Source organism: Octopus bimaculoides, chromosome 21 (genome assembly GCF_046866305.1).
Source record: "Octopus bimaculoides isolate indiv1 chromosome 21, ASM4686630v1, whole genome shotgun sequence".
Taxonomy (NCBI): domain Eukaryota; kingdom Metazoa; phylum Mollusca; class Cephalopoda; order Octopoda; family Octopodidae; genus Octopus; species Octopus bimaculoides.
Window position 1 is genome coordinate 23717063 of NC_142948.1, and position 19932 is coordinate 23736994.

The following is a 19932-nucleotide window of genomic DNA, read 5'->3' on the forward strand; positions in this document are numbered from 1 at the left end:
ATTAATTCCCGTAAAGTTTATATAGATAGGCGGTTTAATTTGACGTGTTTATAAAATAGTCGATGAGGGTTTCTTTCTGTTTAGCACTTTCTATATATATATAATTGCAGCGTGGAAGGTGTTTATAAGCCATTTAAAATAACACACAAAATCCATTAGATTCACTTCAACATTTAAATTTAATTTGTCAAAATATTTTCGTCGCTTTGAGACCGTGACCTGTTCACTGACAAAATTCTGTGCTGCATCTGCAGTGAACAGGTCGCAGTCTCAAAGCGACGAAAATATTTTGACAAATTAAATTGAAATGTTGAAGTGAATCTAACGGATTTTGTGTGTTATTTTAAATGGCTTATAAACACCTTCCACGCTGCAATTGTTTTCGTTCCAGCACACGATCTCAGATCAGGTCACTTGCTATGCAAGTGCATCTCCGTAATATATATATATATATATATATATATATAGTATTTTTAGGTGTTTAATTTTATGAAATTTTTAGAAGGTTTTTAATTTTATAATTTTGTAATTTAAAAAGTTTTTTAATGATTGTAAAATTATACAAGGAAGTTATATATATATATATGTATATATATATATATATATATATATATATATATATATTTATTTTTATTCTTATTTTTAAAAGAAGATATCTTAGAATTTGTAGGATTGAGTTGGATCTGTTAATGATTATAAAAAGAAAAATAGCCTGAGGACGCACTGGTGGATTTATGTATTAGGTATAGCCTGGTAAAACAAACCACCAGCACAGAAACACGTATATATGTATATACACACAAATATATATATATGTGTATATATATATATACACAAATTTGAAGATTCAGAAAATTTTATTACAAATATATATAAGAGGAATGACCACTAGGTGGATTCCTATATGCTAAATGTAGACCCAATATGGTCTGACCACTAAGAAAAATTGTTCTCAAAGAAAATTTGGCAAAGCTCCAAAATGAAAAGATACAAAATAAAGTTATTAGCACATACCATGGTTTCCTTGTTACCATTTACATTATGTAAATGTCTTCAAACCCTCAGTGTGACCATCATAGAAAGTATAATTTGCAGAACTATACACGAGATGTCCTCAGAGAGAGAACATGAATACAGTTCTATCAATTATATTTGGAGGTATATTTCAAATGCCGTTTTGGCATGCCGAAGCCAGAAATGACTCTGCAGAAAATAATTTTCTGCATCAAAGTCTACTAGTTAGAGAACTTGGTTATTTAAATTTAAATAATAAGGATAAAAATTGATATTAATTAGATTAATATCAATATAAATCAGTGGCCTAGCATATTGAAAAAATCTGGAGATTCAAAAAATTATAATACAATGTGCCTAAGAGGGAATCTGTAACCATGTGGTTGAGAAATAAACTTCTTACCAGACAGCCACAACTACACTTACCATCTTAAAAGAAAAATGACATTGAATAATGTTCTCCAAGATACACATTAACAAGTAGAAAAAGATAGGACAGGACATTTATGGCTTGGAAGTTCTTGATCATAGGATCCATTAAGTAAGGGCTGACTAGGGACAAAATAATAATAATAAAAAAACAGTAACCATTTTAGCTACTTGTAATAATATTGGTGTCAAATTTTGGCACAAGTCCAACAATTTTAAGAGAGGAGGGCCAGTCTATTCCATCCCAAAAGGATGAAAGGCTAAGTCGACATCAAATATTAATATGACAATGAGGAAGTGTTGGTTGCCCTTTGCATTTTCAAAGTCTAATACATCCTGGATATTATAAGGTCCGGAATGAAGGGGAACTTTCTTGTCCATTTGAAGACCAGACATTCTTTGTAGTGCAATGAACTCAATGAGTTTAATAAAATGAACTCTGTAAAGTTGTTGATGTTAGAAAGGGCATCAGTCATAGAAAACAAATCAAAAATAGAAACATACACAGCAGGCATTTCAGTTATGACAATCTCATGTTTTTAAAGGTACGTTGTACAACATTATTTTATGTGTTTTCTTTATTTAATATGGTAGGGTGTAATTTGAGGGAGATTCAGCTACTATTTCTAAAAGGTCAATGTTAGTGTTCATTTTTACTCAGCATTTTTTAATGAACAACTACAGAAATTTGTCATTGTCCTGTGCCAAAATTTCAAATCAATATTCCAATCAGATCTTCCAACATATTTTAATACCTGAGTTAATCCTAAATTTTAGATTATCCTGCTAGTTACCAGCATATATTAGAAATAAAGTCTACAAATTATTATTATTATTATCATTATTATTATTATTATTATTATTATGTTACTTTGATATTCTATGTTTTATTATTAATGACCCCCAGTTCTTATTTTAGCTGGTTTCTCATTCTCTCCATGTATTTTAACCATCTGGTCCTTCATCATTTCTATATTTAGTAACAAAGTCATTTATGCAGTTTCCGATTTATATATTTGGTTTTTCTACTAATAAATTCTCTTTTTATCAAGCTGATTTATTTTTCTTGTTTTATTTTTTCATATATTTGTTTTTGCATTGTTTGATATCACTGTCGCTAGCAATTTACATAATCTATGTCTGTCCATGTGAGGGTGTATATTCACATTTGTGTGTGTAAGTCTGTCTGTATGTGTATATGTCTCTATGTACATCTGTCTGTATGTGTATATGTCGCTATGTACATCTGTCTGTATGTGTATATGTCTCTATGTACTCTGTCTGTCTTTGTACATATGCGCATGTACATCTGTGCGTGAGTGTATATGATATACATATGCCTGTGTGTATGTATGTCTGTCTAATACACAACCACCTAATAATATATTTTCAGAGCTAGAATACATTTTCCTTGCTTCACTAAACCCACATCAAATAATCCCACCAACTCTTTACATATTTCTATCTTTACCGTTATATTTCCAAATTATATAATCAACGTCTAAACTTAGTTAATTGATGTCATTGATTGATTGACTGATTGATTTTAGTAATTTTAATTATCTTACAGTAGTTTGTATTAGTCTGTGACTAATAAAGGTAGACAAGAAGAAATAATATAATTACAGGAATGTTAAATAAACTAAAGTGATTTACATGTCAGGAGATTGAGAATTTTATTGGCAGTTGTAATTGTTGTTTAGCTTCAAGTCAGCTTATGATCAAAGGTGCTTAAGCTGAGATGATCCCATCTTTTCTTCAGATATGTTGTTTCTAAGACTACATTATTTGATAGGGTACTCTATTGTGGGTATCCTACAAAACAACCAAGGGAAATTGAAAAGTTGGTCATTGGCCTATTGGAAACATATCAACATTGGTATTTCATTGTTATCAAAGATTTTTCCAAGGGGTCTGCAACCCTGGAACCATTCTCTAAGGAGTTTGATTAATGTGGAAAAAAGAGTTACAAGTTCAATCCCTGTAGTGTTTTCCCTTCAAATCCTTCCTGTATTTATCGCACAACTGTATTGAGGACAATGAGAAAGCTCTTACAGCATTAGCTTGTCATGGCCTCCAGCAGTGTGTAGGAGACAATACATAGTTAGTGGTGGGATTCAGTTCTGGGAACCAGAGCAGAACACCACAAGGCACCTTGTCTGAGGCTTTAACATTTCTACCAAATCAGTCCCTGGAGGATAAAAAGCAAGGTTGATCTCAGTGAGATTTGAACTCAGAATACAAAAGGCCAGATCAGAATAGAACACCAAAAGGCACTTCATCTCTGCTGACCCAGTTCCTCAGACTATTTGTTAACCCTGGCGGATGAAAAGCCAGGTTGACCTCAGTGGGATTTGAACTCAGAATAAAGAAAGTCACAACAAACACAACAAGCCAGTGTTCTGGCTCTGTCAACGTGATGTCTGTTGGAAGCCTGTAACTAATAACTCTATTGTTCAAAGTTGCAATATAAAATAAATAAATATGATACTAACTCAGGGTGGATAGTAAAATAAATAACTCAGTTAAAAGAGAAAGCATTTCTTTTTATATAAAAGTGGGTGGCTAGGTTTGTCTTTGAGAAGCCAGTATCACAGATGGAGTTGTAGTTATTCTGGTAGTGATGTAGGTGGCTAGATTGGCACGGATCATTTAAGATACAAAGAGCGTTTATTACCATCTTATATCTTACCTATGTTATCTTCATACCATGGTGTGTGGTGTGTCTGGAAATAATTTCCTATATTACCATTTCAGACGATGCTAGGTAATGAAGTCATGACTTGTTGTCTGCAACAACTATGGAATTTGTTGATAGAATCTTTTCTTGTTTCGAAATTATAGGCTTTTGTTCTAAACAAAAGAATTATTTAAAGATTTTTTGTTCCTAACAAGTATCTTTTTTAAAGTTTTGTTTCTTACAAATGGCTTATTTAACCTTTTTGATACCAACATGCCTTAGAATGCCCATGGTTCTATGATGCAAATTCCCTGTTTTAAAATGGTCTTAATTAAAACCTTCCATGAAAATCTGTTAATATATGTTCTGAATAAAGCAGCATGCTGGCAGAATTGTTAGTCTGCTGGGCAAAATACTTTGCATCACTTCTTTCATCTATGTTCTGTGTTAAAATTCCACTGAGTTTACTTTGCCTTCCATCCTTGCGATTGTGATAATATTAGTACCAGTTGAACACTGAGGTTGATGTAATAGACTTATCCCCTCCCTCCAAAATTACTGGCCTTGTATCAAAATTTGAAACCAATATATATTCCAAATACCAAATTGATAATGATTATTTTACTAAATTCTTCATTACTTTCAAATTAATTGAAACAAAGACAAAGTATTTCAACCAAAATATGACATTAAAAGGCTTTTGTTTCTAATGAATGTCTAGATTAAAGGCTTTTGGGTCTAATAGATGTCTAAATTGCTGGCCTTGCTTTGTACCTAAATTAGAAACCATTATATTCTGGTTTCAAATCCTACCAAGATCAACTTTACCTTCTACCTGTCCCAGGTCAATAAAATAAAGTGCCAGTGCTGTGCTCAGTGTTATTGACTAACCCCTCCTTGTCAAATTTCAAGCCTTGTGCTTATTTAGAAATTATTATTATTGTTATTATTGTGCTCCTTCTGGCTCCTTACATTCTAAGTTCAAATTCTGCAGAGGCCAACTTCACTTTTTCAACCTTTCAGGGTTAATAAAATAAGTACTAGTTCAACACTGGAGTTGATATAATCAACTAGTCCCCTTTCCCCAAAAGGTCAGGCGTGCCTCTAGTAGAAAGGATCATTATCATCATCATCATCATTTTATCTATATTGACCAAATATTTTCTGAAGAGATAAACAATCTCCTTGGATTAAGACCCTAAAAATATTTTAATATTTTCTGATTGAGGTTGAATGTTTTAACATGTCTTTTATATTTTCTTATAGAATTTTGTGATATTAGTTGACTGATTTCTAAAACCATTGAGCTCTATAAAGAACTGGTTCCACTCTGTCTTTTGACCAGTTTCTTATCTTTGGTTTCTGATTCAGTTTTCCTTGGTGGCCATCACATTGATTAATCAATGTTGTTGTCATCTTTAATCAAGCTAACCCAAGATCAAAAGCATTTCCAGCTACGGCTGTTTCATTTCTGGTTTTCCTTTTTTTCAGGCCTAGTGTACCTGAGATTACATTATCCTTGTGTGTGTATGTGTGTGTTGATATCATGATCTTTAAGTCCATTCCATAAGAATAATTTTCTTATCAACTCTCTTGATTATGTAACAACCTTCTCAATTATAACTACACTCATATATAACTTATACTTTCTATAGAATCTGCTAAAAACTTGAAAAACTGTGCAGTGGAGAGCCTTTATGTGGTCATATACATGAGCCAATGTCATAACCTCTTTGTAGTTGCTAAACCTGCTTGAAATAGCAGCCAAAAATCATCCGTCAATCAAATCCTGTTTACAAAAAGACACTTGGATAACAAAGTTCTTTAAAAAGTAGCTCTTTGAAATAACATGATGGCCATGGTTAAAAGATTTTTGATTCAAAATCTCTTCAGTCAGGCCTGACCCATGGTTAAACAATAACATTCCAACTCTTTGTTGATGTCTGATAAGATTTCCAACTAATGCTCAAGACAACATTCTGGGGGTTTGAAATAAGCAGATAGATTAACTCCTAATCTCAGTATTTTACTGGTATTTATTTTATCGATTCCCAGAAGTATGGAAGGTAAAATCATCCTCATCTAACACATGCAAACATGGAAAAACAGATGTTAAAGGAATGGAGTGTATCAATTCTGCCAGTAAATCCCCTTCGCTTGGAATGGTTAATAAACCACCATATTTGATGACATATAAAATACATGGGTAAATTAGACACACCCTAATTTCAGCAGTGCATATTTCAGGAAAAAAATGTTTAGTGCACTAAAGCATGCAACGTTTAAATTGATTTAGCAGCATATTACAAAACATTCCCAAAGTACTTTAGCTAAAGCAGAAAACATTATTCTCTATAAAATGTAAGTTAACATTACAGCTGAACATAAAGCAAAAAATCACCATAGGGAAAATATCCTACATGATTAAAGTAATAAAACTTTATAACCCACAGACTGTATAACGCCTTTTTCAAAACAAAATAAAGATAACATCGGTTAGTATAATCCAATATGTTTTCCCTATTTTCATATACTAGGGTAAGATTTGAAGGAAACTTAACTGCTATTTCTAGTAGGAAACAGATACTCTTGTTGGTTTATATATATATATATATATATATATATATATATACATAAGCTGGTAAGATATGAGTTGAGAGAGATTTGTGTATTGTTTTTACAGTTTTAGCAACCACTGAAAGGCTTTCTTATTGGTTGTTTGTCTGTATGTTCATGTGGAGGAGTTCTTAATCATTTTATGACACCAGATCCCCCAAAAGACTGGCAATATGCTTTTTATGATACCAGACCCCTAAAAGGATTGCCAATATACACTTAACCTGTCTGTCAAAATTGTCATCATGACCATCATCATCATCATGGGGCTATTAGGTGTCAATAGAAAAACAGTAACAAAACAACTATAAACATTCTGTGATATCTATCTATAGTGAGTGTATATATGCATATATATATATATATGTATGTATGTCTCCCCTTCACCGTTTTCTATCTGTCTCTATCGCTGTCTCTTTCTCTTTTTCTTTCTCTTGTTGCTCATATGTGACCATCATCCATCTTTCTTTTCCTGCATGACGTTCTAAGGACTGGACATCTTCCATCCCTCTCTTCTATTTTTTCTCTTTGCAAAGAAAATATTTCTTCCAGCATTCACTATTTTCTCCTCGTTCTGGTCTAACGACCCTCCATGCTTGTCTTCGTTCGGTTTCCTTGTATGTCTCCACTGTCCTGTTTTCGTTCCCAACTTTCACCCTCCATAAATCCTAAATTTAATTTTAGAATTTATGGGAGCAACTGTCTTTCAAGACTCATATTGTCGTTGAATGCTCGAAATGAGGAATAGATAGACAGCCAACAACTGATGAAGGATTGTTCTTTGTGTTACTTGGCCTGTTTTCCATTCTTTTCTCTCTTTGTTTGCGTATTTAACTCATTTGTTTTTGTACTTCATGTTGTTTATAGTTGGTGACGTCCTGTACCCATATATGCATATATGTATATGTATAGCCTATATATGTATGTGTGTGTGTATATGTGGACTGATCAATAAGTATCAGGACTCTTGCCATAGAAATGAAGCACTGCTGTAAACAGCGGAAGTGAGCTAGAATGTTAAAATTTAGTGCACGTACACAGCAGAGCTCAAGGTCAATCTGTGCCAAGTGGCTTCACTCTACGTGCTTTAGCTTTGTTACTATGGCAGCAATCCGGATACTCATTGATCAGACCTCCTGTCAAGATATATATATATATATATATATATATATTCTACAAAAAATAAAGGAATTCTTGAATGCAGGATGGCTGTGAAGACAGCTTAGAAAATTGGGTAAATACTCTTTAGATGCGAAATAGTGGTCAGCAAGCCCCTCTATAGGGAATCAAACTCTGTACCTCTCAAACTCTGGTTGAGCATTCTCTACCATTAAGCTAAGAGACCCCTGACAACAGATACTACCTTTTTATAATGCTATGTCATAGCTTTTGGAATGTGAGAACATTTTGTTGACAAACTTATATATTTATATTTATAGCCTGTGAATGTACCAGTCAAGCTACAACTGTTTTACTACATAACAGACTATAAATCTGCACATTTACTTTTTACAGTTGAGTTATGTTACAAAGTAAGAAAACAAACAGAGTGCAATTGTTTTTTTGTTTTTTTTTTAATATCTTGACTACATCATAACTGTAGGAGCAGTGTTGCTGACTGGTTAAGAAGTTCACTTAGTAACCATGAGATTTTAGGTTTGATCACATCGTGTAGTATCTTGGGCATATGTCAGTTTCTATAGCCCCAGTTCAACTCATACCTTGTGAATGAAATTGGGAAAGCAGAAACTATACAGAAGCCTGTTTGGGAGATTGTACTTCTAATTCAAAAGGTACGGCCTTGTCCCACTCACGTGTCACACTGCTGATTTTTACCGGAGTATTACATTAGGGGTACATGTTTCTATACACTTTTAGGGGTACATGTTTCTTGCCACTTATACACAAAATTCAAGAGCAGATAATCCAGATAATCAAATACTTGAATCCTCATTATTGAACAAAAACAACCCACCACTACCACAGTAAAATAACAACTAATTCCAACCTTGTTATATTTTTTTGCTACTGTTTTTCCTTGCGGCCCTTCTTCAGACCACCTCTTCTGTTTCTTATTTCTTTATTGCCCACAAGGGGCTAAACATAGAAGGGACAAACAAGGACAGACAAAGGGATTAAGTCGATTACATCAACCCCAGTGCGCAAATGGTACTTAATTTATCGACCCTAAAAGGATGAAAGGCAAAGTCAACCTCAGCAGAATTTGAACTCAGAACATAACGGCAGATGAAATACCGCTAAGCATTTTGGCCGGCATGCTAACGTTTCTGCCAGCTCGCCGCCATAACTGTTCTGTTTCTGTGAGACAAAATGCACATTTTAACCCTTTTGCCTGTCCTGTGTATCACATGTGGTATACAGGACATATTTCCCTAGTGTCCATGCATCCTATATGATACGCACTCCCAATTTTTTTTTCAACCACCAGAGTAACTTGTGACTTATGAAAGGAAAACTTTATATTATTCAAAATATATAAAACAAGAGCTAACTAAAAGTGTGAACACAAGTATGGACATTGAGGACAAACTTACAAAAATTCTTTGGACAAGCAAAGAATTTAAGTGTTCACTTAAAACTCCCATTACTGCTTTATGCACTATATTTTTTATTGAAACACAGTGTCAATGAGAAATTTAGTAAAATAACTTTGTTGCTATTAAAAGGTTGTTTGAAAAAAATTAACATGAAATTTTGATGGAAGGTTTAAATTTGAAGACAGGAAGTTTATATTTTACCAGGGGGTGCTGAAAAGTTCCTAACTTTAAGGGTATTACAAAAGGCCTGGTTGGAGGTCCAACCTTCTGAGTTCTTTTACAGGGCTTAGAAAAACTGAAGGACCACTGCAATAAGTGTGTGAATCTGAGAGAAGAATATGTTGAACAAAATCATAATTAACTGATCCTCCTGTATTTCCTTTTACCCAAAGCAAGGAATGTTTCAGCACTCTCTTGTAGAACCAGGGGCAGGTTCGGGTGGATTGATATTAAAAGGTTTGATATTTTATCTGAGAATGATTGTTATATTCCAAAAACCTATTTCATAATAACAAAGATTATCCATCTAAATTCTTAATTATTTTTCAAAATTAAATTCAAAACATGGGAAGCATACTTCAGTAGAAACATGGTTACAACATATTTTGTTGTATCACAGACAGGTTTTATACCATTGTGAAGGTGTGTGGCTCAGTGGTTAGGGTATTTGGCTCATGATTGTAAGGTCATGAGTTCAAGACCCAGTGGTGCATTGTGTCCTTGAGCAAGACACTTTATTTCACATTGTTCCACTCCACTCAGCTGATAAAAATGAGTAGTACCTGTTTTTCAAAGAGCCAGCCTTGTTACATCTTGTGTCATGCTCAATCTCCCTGAGAACCATATCAAAGGTATGTGTGTCTGTGGAGTACTCAGCCACTTGCACATTAATTTCAAGGACAGGCTGTTCCATTGAATGGATCAACTGGAACATTCAATGAAATGCCAGTTTTTCTTTATGCTGATAACACTGGTTCCGTTTCATTTCTTTTGTCATTATTAATTGTTTAATCAAACAGTTGACTAGTTGATTGGTTAAATGGATACTTATTCAGTTAATCAGCTTCAAGACCTGAAACTGACAGGGCATATTATTGATGAGGTCGTGAATGATGACTGATTGATTAATTGACTGAATGATTAATGAAACAATTGATTGGTTAAATGGTTAAATATTTGACATAAAAAATAACAAAAGAAGTGAAATAGAAACTGTGTGTGTTTATTATTGACATAGTGACTCTTCCAAGATACAACAAAAAATGGTCAGATAAAAGTTAAGAAAACAGAAATCAACATAATTTTTCATGTTTTTCATTGAAAATATATTAAATTCTTTGTATATTTTCCAATAAAAGTTCTTTCATTTAACACAATAGTATTAATTATTATTCAACCCTACTTTGTGAGTTTTTACAAGCATTGAAATACCTGAGCATATAATTTCTCAGCCAGAATAAAAGACTAATTACATTGCAATACGTTCTGCTTATTAGATAACATCTCTACCAAAGCTATTTCCTTTTATTGGAAAGAATATATTGTTATGTTGTTGCCTTTTCTCCAAACTATGCATCTCTCCTTTCCATTCCCAACCCTACCCACCCTTCCGTTAGTTAGAAAAACAGCAATTAACTCAATGATAATAATGATGCTATTGGTGTTAAGGGCGGTGTTGGTAGGAGTGTGCTGATGGTGCTGGTGATGATGGGAATGATCTATATACATTGCGAATATGATAGGGGCCAATTCCACGGTGTAACCACGAAATAATTGTAAGTAGCCTTACATGAAAATACCAGACATTGTAACTTGAGACTAATTGCCTTCCTCGATAAGGTATTTCAGCTGAAAGGCTTAGAAAGAATCTGTATTTTCATAATGCTTCTTATGCCATGCCTTAGAAAATGATATCACAGTAGAAACTCTCAAACCCCTTTACCACACAAAATAAATAGAAGTATGCATTGCATGACATTTCCGGGAATTCATCATCATCACTATTGTTATCATCATCATCATCAGTGAGAGAGAAAGAAAGAGCCTGGTGCTTTAAAGATGGGCAATAGGGATATGAACACTACTTAGGAAGGACATCCAGCCATAAAAATTATGCCAAAACAGATAATTGGAAGCTGGACAGTTCTCTGGCTAGACAGCTCCTGTCAAACCCATGCCAACATGGAAAACAGATGTTAAGTGTTGAGGATATATGTATGTATGTATACACACATGCACACAATCAATTCCACTAGTAAAATATTGTGACACTATATATACAACAATTACTATTACAGTTCTTTCATACTTTAACCCCGACCTCCAAGCATAAAACCACCTGTCATGCAAGCTGCATGATGACCCCCCCCCCACTAGTATTGGTGCCATGACAAAAAAGCACCCAGTACACTTTCTAAAGTGATTGGCTTTAGAAAGGGTATCCAGTTGTAGAATCCATGCTAAAGCAGAGTTATATAACCACACACACACACACAATGCAGTCTTTAGACTAATTGCTGTCAAACTGTTCCATTCCTGGCAACATTAGACATTGACACTAAATGGTGATGATTATTCAGTTGTCTTTATTTTAATTATGAAATAAAATGAAAATTGACATATTTATCTGACATCTACCTCTTTTGTTTCCCTCACCCCCACCTCATTTTTAATACCTTTTTGTATAATATACAAAACTACCTTCTTCGTAGTCTATAAACTAATGATTGCTTTTCTTTTAATTTCAGCTAATATTTTCTTCTGAATACACAAAAGCAATGGAACAGAATTTCCACAAAGATCACCTGGCCTGCAAACACTGCGACAAAAAACTGATAGCTTGTAGATATATCTTAAAAGATGAGAATCCCTACTGTATACCTTGTTATCAAGAATTGTTTGCCCACAACTGTTATGTTTGTAGAAAACCAGTAGGACCTGACTATAAGGTAAGAGGAAAATTTACACAAAGTTTAAACTTTTGATAAACAAAAATTAATTCTGTTATAGTGTGTGTATGTGTGGTGGGGCATATGTGGAAGTGCCTGTGTGCAGGCATGGTAGAATGCGTGTGTAGTTTGCAGCACTTTCATGATGATCAAGTTTCAGTTCCCCTGCATGGGGAGAAATGTCTTTGATCATAAGGTTATTGGATTAGGGTTTACATGAGAGTTGATCTATGATTTATTTGATGAGGACTGATCTGGGACTTAATCATGGGCCTGCTGAATTAGGTTTGCTAACCTGAGATTTGAAAATTGATGTAATGGATCAGGGCTGACTTTGGACTAAACAGCTACAAATTACAACAAACTGTACTTCAAGAGGTTCGAAATTATGGATGTTGGTGGATGTCCTACAGTGAATTAAGCTATATTTAGATGTATATATGAAACCATATACAATATAATATGTTTAATAAGTATAATTAGTATTGCTGTGAAAATATACTGTGAACAGGTCACAGAAGTCATGTTTATCCAACAGATATAAACATCATTTGAAGTGATAAAAGAAAAAAATAATTACGTGGTGTTCTACCAAATATATTTCATATTTTTATTTCAAATTAATGACTTAGCAGACATTTCTAGAAAATGACTTGTAAGGAAAAAGAAAATTATAATAAATAAGTCATGATAGCCATCTAAGTAAACATACATATACAATTATATTGATTTTTGTTTTATTTTTTGTTGTAATATTGTATGTTATTTAGTGCCAAAATTCTTTTGTCATACCTCGTAATCCAAGTCATAGAATTATGATGAAATAGTTTGATACTTCATAATATATTTTATTACTTTATGCAAACATGACTAATGCCTGCATCTCTGTTATATACTGTTATATAATAAATACTATGTTATATAAGAATATATAAGCACCCACTACACTCTCAGAGTGGTTGGCATTAGGAAGGGCATCCAGCTGTAGAAACTCTGCCAAATCAGATTGGAGCCTGGTGTAGCCATCTGGTTCACCAGTCCTTAGTCAAATCGTCCAACCCATGCTAGCATGTAAAGCGGACGTTAAATGATGATGATGAATATAGGTGGGCACAAAGCTTGTTTCATGACCTGATAGTTTAGGGTTCTGTGCCAGTGAGGAGACTTTGAGCTAGTGTCTTTTACTGAAACCTCAGTCTGACCAACACCTTTGAGTGGAATTGGTAAGCAGCAGAAACTGTATGGAAAACCATTGTGTATGTGTGTGTGTGTGTGTGTGTGTGTGCATAACTATTTAAATTTTGTGTGTCTGCCCTTGATGCCATGCTTAGATCTCCTATGAACAGTACATTCCATAGCTCTGTGTGAAAACTTGTGGAATAAAGATAAAGTACCTTACATGAAAAATTAGGTATGTATTGGCTGCAGAAAATGCAACTGGGCATCCATAAAGATGCTGCCTCAATAAGTCTCTGTCCAAACTGTTGCCACTTTCAGAAAAGGGGATGTAAAAATGAAATGAAAACTATTATGAAATAAATCAAAAGTTGGAGAAGCAATGTGTGTATTTGTGTGTATGTATGTTTAACCCTTTAGCATTTAAACCAGCTATATCTGACCTGAGTATTCTATTTGTTTTATGTTCAAACTGCCTACATCAGGCCTCTCATGCCTACCCTACAATGTCATTCTAAAAATAAACAATCATGTCATTGAAATCTTGAAGCTACAAGATAATGCCTGATTAAGTCAAAATGCAGTAAATTTATAAGCATTACATTTGACAAAGTAATCTGAAATCTAAAGGATTAAAAGGATCTCAGGTTTCTGCTATGTTGGAATAGTTTTAGTATTTGTATATAATTTCACATAAAATTCCTTGTGAAGTAGAGTCTGAAATACCAATATTTGCATATTCTCTCAATGTCACTTACACACTCAGTCTTATATAGCTGCCATCTTTTATTGTAAACAATAACTTATAGAATAATGATTCTATATTTGTTGATTAAAAAAAAACAACAAAAGAAAAGACACAAATATCATCATCTCATTTTCAAAGGTAAGCCAATTAAAATGAATTAGATTACTATTTTAATGAGTGGAGTATAATAGCATAAACAATATAAAAACAGAATAATTTGTTAACTATCTCAGTATTTCAATTAATCAATCTCTCTCTCTCTCTCTCTCTCTCTCATATGCACAGACACACACCCTTGCCTCCAAATAGCATATTTATGAATTATATAAGAAGGAAAGCTCTGTTGGCATCCTATTAGAAAATATATAAACAAAAAACCTCTTTAGATATTAATTACTACTTGCTGTGGTATACAAACATACACACCTCATTGCCCTATCTTTAGTGCATAATATTAATGTAGGGTGCACAGCTGCAGAATGCCTGGTTTATAATAATAATTATATAAATAGGAAATTATAAATTGAATGACAATTATTTATATGTAGAGAGAGAGAGACACACACACAGAGTACATACTGTAAAGTGGATAGGGAAGAAATAGACAGTATAAGTTTGAGTGAACTTTCTAGTTTTGCCAAAGTCAAGACACCCTCTCTAATGCTGGTGCCATGATAAAAAGTTCTCCATGCACAAAGTGAGAAGGGAGTTGGTGTTAGGCAAAGAAATCCAACCAAAGAAACCATGCCAAAAATGGGATGTACAAGAAAGAGATGGTTCTCATCTAGGAAGGCAATAACTCACAATAGGAAGTAACTTGGACTGTGATGGCTCAAATAAACCCATGTCAGCAGGGAGAGACATTTCACCAATGACCATCTCATCAGATATAGTATCTAGGATAACATTATCCATGGTCTTCTAAAAAAAATTTTTTTTAATAACCCTTTAGCATTTAAATTGGCCATAACAGGCCATATTGAACATGTTTTATGCCGAAACCAGTTAGATCTGGCCTCTCACACCAACCCTATTACGTCATTGTACAAATAAATGGTCCCATTGTTGAAATCTTGAAGCTCTGAGATAATGCATGATTAATTCAAAACAATGTGAATAAATAAGCATTACATTTGGCAGTGAAATCTGAATGTTAAAGGGTTATGATGGTAAGGTGTTATTTGAAAGATATCTGGCTACTATTTCTCACATGTCAGGTAACTGACTACTAGTAGGAAAACTCTTTCATAAACAGTATAAAGATAATCACAAAATGCCTTTCATTTTTGGTGAGGGGACTCTTGTATTTACTCCAGATAGCAAATGCTTCAAATGTCATATTTTTTCATTGGTTCTTTCCACGCAACCATATAAAGACTGCCATTTCTTTCACCGGTCCTTTTGCCATGAAACTCTATAAGGCTATGCATGTAAACACCACATGTTTATCTTTCATAAACTAAATGAATGAAAAAAATTATCTAATAATGTCTTTTAAACTTTTTATTTACATTTTCTATTTAATCTCAGAGTTTAAGATATTTTAAAATTTTATTTTTAAACAGGGATTAAAGGTTAACTTTCAAAATATTTTAATTTTTTAGTTTTATTGAAGGATAATGTCACAACTTAAATTTTGTAATGGGGTTCAAGTTTTCTTTTCTCCTCTTTTTTATGCATATGCCAGTGTTCTGAGCTCCAATCCTGCTAAGGTCAACTTTGCCTTTCATCACTTCAGGGGTTGATAAAATGCGTACAAATCTAGGATGGCAGACTGACGGAACTGAAGAATGTTAAGCTAGATACCTTGCAGGATATGTCCATGCCTCTTAGTTCTGAGTTCAAATCCCACCTGAACCTTCTTCAGTTGAAGAGTTATTCCATTATTTGGTTTAATACCACAAGCTGGCACCTTGACTATCTTTAATAAAGTCTACTCCACTCCTCCGTCCCACCAGTTTTGTAGGCCTTGTAACAGGTCAGGAGTACAACTTACCCCCTGATTATATGATAAAGGGTAAAAAAGTCAAAGACCGACATTTTTTAATTTAGTTTATTTCATCATGTGATCACATGACCTATCAGATGTTGTTACACATCGCTGGTCACAATGTGCTTTGCATCATTTTACCCTTCGAATAATGCTATCCCACGGACTAGGCAGGCAGGCCAACAATCCCCACCGATTGAAACCGGGACTGGAGCAATGTGAAATGAAGTGTTTTGCTCGGGAACTCAATGTGCCACCCGGTCTGGGAATTGAATCCACGATCTAGCAATTGGGAGTACAACAACCTATCATTAAGCCATGTGTCTTCACATAGTTTATTTCATATTATTTCCAAGACTATTCTTATGTGAAAAAGTCTTTTAATTTAGACATTTTTGTGTTCAGATGTGTGTGTGTGTGTGTGTGTGTGTTACATATTTATTTTATGCACCAAAGACAAATACCTGGTATTTTTAATCTTTGTATTCACATGTATAATTCTATATTTAATAATCATATGATAAGTTGGTAATCTATTTATGGTTGTATGAAAAGAGCCAATGAAAATTTCAGCATTCGAAAACATATACTGAAAAAACACAATTTTAAAAATCTTTTGAAGATATATGTCTGTTAAAATCTTAGGTTTCTTTCTACATAGAATCTACACCATTCCATAGATTTAAAGATTTAAATAATCTTTTTAAAAATATATATGCACACCATTTCTTCCCTTTTTTTTCTTATTGCCAATCTACTTTTTTAAAAATTTTCTTTTAATATGTATATTTTCAAAATAAATTTTCCAATATCATCTTTGCTCATTCTCATCTCTCTCTGTGTATTTCATTTGATTATGTCAAAACTATTTCTTATATACACTATACTGGTGCAATTCTGTTCAAACTGTTTTTTAAGATTTTACTCAAACACCAATATTCATTTTTTTCTACCCCTTCTATCTTGTCCCTAACCCTTTTGTTGCTTCCTTCCTACATGTTCCCATTCTTTCAGTCTCCCCTTTCTCCCCCAAACCCTCTGCCTTGTCTCTCCTTCCTCTCTATCACACACACACATCAGTGAGTTGGTACATAGTCTTTTCATCAAAAATAATCAGTGTGTGTGTTTTATTGACAGAATGACCCTCCCAAGGTACAACATCTGCTTTAATGCACAATTTCACAAGAATCTTGCAAAACAAATAATAAACTGACTTTTTAATTTATAGTCAGGGGCAAGTTGAATCAGCACTCGTGACCTTATACCCTGAAAAATGTGTCTTTTAGCATAGATTTGGATCAAACAAAGCCTTGTGAATGAACTTTGGTAGGTGGAGACTGTGTAAGCATATCAGAGGGACCTCTTCTGTCTTAGGGTTTAGAGTACCAAGTCAACGTAATCCATTAGTTGGCTTAATATCACCACATGGTCCATTGGTGCCATTAGAGAGGTTTGCTTTGTTTACAAGTGTTTGCACCAATGGCTCCAGTGAGGGATAATTTCTTCTTTTTCTCCTACTAATCTCAAAAATCCTGAAGCCCTGAAAGGGGTCATTGACATTGTCTTTTCCCCCTTTGACTATATTGTGAGTATTAAGCCATGTTTGGATTATTCAATCACTTTGAAACAATTTATTGTTAAACCAACTGAAATATAAACCATCTCACAAAAATGAGCCAACAGAGAAGTTTCTATGTTGCTGTTCAGTGTGTTAAAAATAGAAGCTAAACCTCCCTCAAATCACACTCTGCCACTATAAATAAAGGACAATGTAGTGCTGTTGTTACATACTTCCCCCCCCAAAAAAAAAACAGGCATTAACACATTTTGATCATCTGTTTGTTCAATCAGGATTGACCCAGGGCTAAAATAACAACACCAATAAGAACAGCAATAATACTTTGCTAAAATGTGTTACTAATTCTATTTCTAAATTTACGCAATGATTCTTATCATACCTGCATATATGTATTCACGCCCAATTTCTCTCTCATCCCCAATCTCCAGCTCCATAATTGTTTGCTCAGCTATGAGAGAGATAGTTACTGCTTTGTCACCTGGTACCTGTTACAAAAGTTCTCACTTTTTGCATTTTGCTTGTCAGAGTTGTTCATGCTAGTCAGGTAGTTTTTGTTGTTGTTGCTGTTGGTTGTTTCGCAAAGAGAAATGAAAACTAGGAGAAAATATTGAGCTAAATAGATGTTGCGTTGGAAGCTTTCTATCTGTTCTCTATTTTTGGGGAAATATGACGAAAGGAAACTAGATCTAATGACTTGTTCTCATCATAACTATTATGCTATTATTATTACTCAGTATGTAGTGAAAGCCACTGTATTGTTGGTTAGATATTATAGTATTTGTTACTTATTGTCTAGTGAAACTATGTTGTTTGTTATTCTGTTTTTCTCCCTCTCTCACTCTCTCTGTTGAGAAGAAGGATCTTTGAGATGCCACACGTAAATCTAGGAACTGATTTTGGTTCAATGAGAAAGAGAGAGCGAAAGAAAGGGGCAAGGGGAAGAAATAGAAAAGAAACCATTACTTCATTGCTATTTTATTTATCAATGCAAGAAGGATGAAAGAAGAGTTGGCCATATCAGGATTTAAACTGACAATATACAGTCAAAACAATTGCCACAAAGCATTGACTGAAGCTCTGATTTGCAATTTTTATCTAAATACATTCCATATAAAATACTTTTAATACTCACTTTCCTGTAACTTGAAGATATATCCGGACACCTCTCCATCACCTTCTCTCCTTTTCCAACTGGAATAATCATGTATCTCCTCCACTGCAAGACACCTGTTCCTGTCTCTCTATCATACTTTAATCTCTCAATACCTGGTATAAAGCCACCTCTCTCAAACTGCATCCCATTCTCTCAATAAGTCTTGTTTTGTGAGTTGCTTGGTGACCTCCCTAGTGCCAGTGCAATGAAAAAAGCATCCAGTGCACTCTGTAAAATGGTATAACATAAGGAAGAGCATCAGCCTTAGAAACCATGCCAAAGCAAACACTGGAGCTTGGCACAGTCCTCTGGCTTGTCAGCTCCTGTCAAACCATCCAACCCATGCCAGCATGGAATATGGTTGTTAAATAAATATGATAATGACAATGACAATGACGACAATGTAGTTCCTATTTCTTTATTGCCCACAAGGGGCTAAACATAGAGGGAACAAATAAGGACAGACGAATGGATTAAGTCGATTACATCGACCCAGTGCGTAACTGGTACTTAATTTATTGACCCCCCGAAAGGATGAAAGGCAAAGTTGACCTCGGCGGAACTTGAACTCAGAACGTAATGGCAGACGAAATACCACTAAGCATTTCGCCCGGCGTGCTAACGATTCTGCTAGCTCGCCGCCTTTGTAGTTCGAAGACAATGTAGTTCCGCTAAGCAATGTTGAACCAAAGTGTGGCATTTATGATGAAATCAAAAATCTACCAAACATTCAATAATCTTAGTCAATCTCAATTTATTATCTACTTTATTGTATATGCTGTACATTATATAAAACAGACCTAAATGTAGAATTAATATTTATGATTCCATTACCTTTCTTTTAAGTGATAATGGTATCTTCATAGTTGAGATCCATCTCAAGTAGCAGCACAGGTGTTTACACTTTGTCAGACCACCTTCTTGTAATTTTTGTTATGTTAATAACTGTCAAACATTCCTTCTTGTACAAATACAAGGTGTTTTTAGTGTTTATTCATATCGTTCTATCTTCTATCTTATCCTGCCATAGAAACTCCTGTA

At 34.0% G+C, this 19932-nt stretch overlaps 1 protein-coding gene across 3 annotated transcripts in view; it reads left to right on the top strand.

The window, feature by feature from the left end:
- The window catches only part of LOC106875883 (four and a half LIM domains protein 2), a 231251-nt gene that overhangs the window by 182312 nt on the left and 29007 nt on the right, over positions 1–19932 (top strand). For all 3 annotated transcript variants that reach the window (XM_089338925.1, XM_089338924.1, XM_089338926.1), the window contains one exon: positions 12045–12245. In XM_089338925.1, the coding sequence (XP_089195051.1) occupies positions 12045–12245 (201 nt within the window). The remainder of the gene's footprint in view (positions 1–12044; positions 12246–19932) is intronic.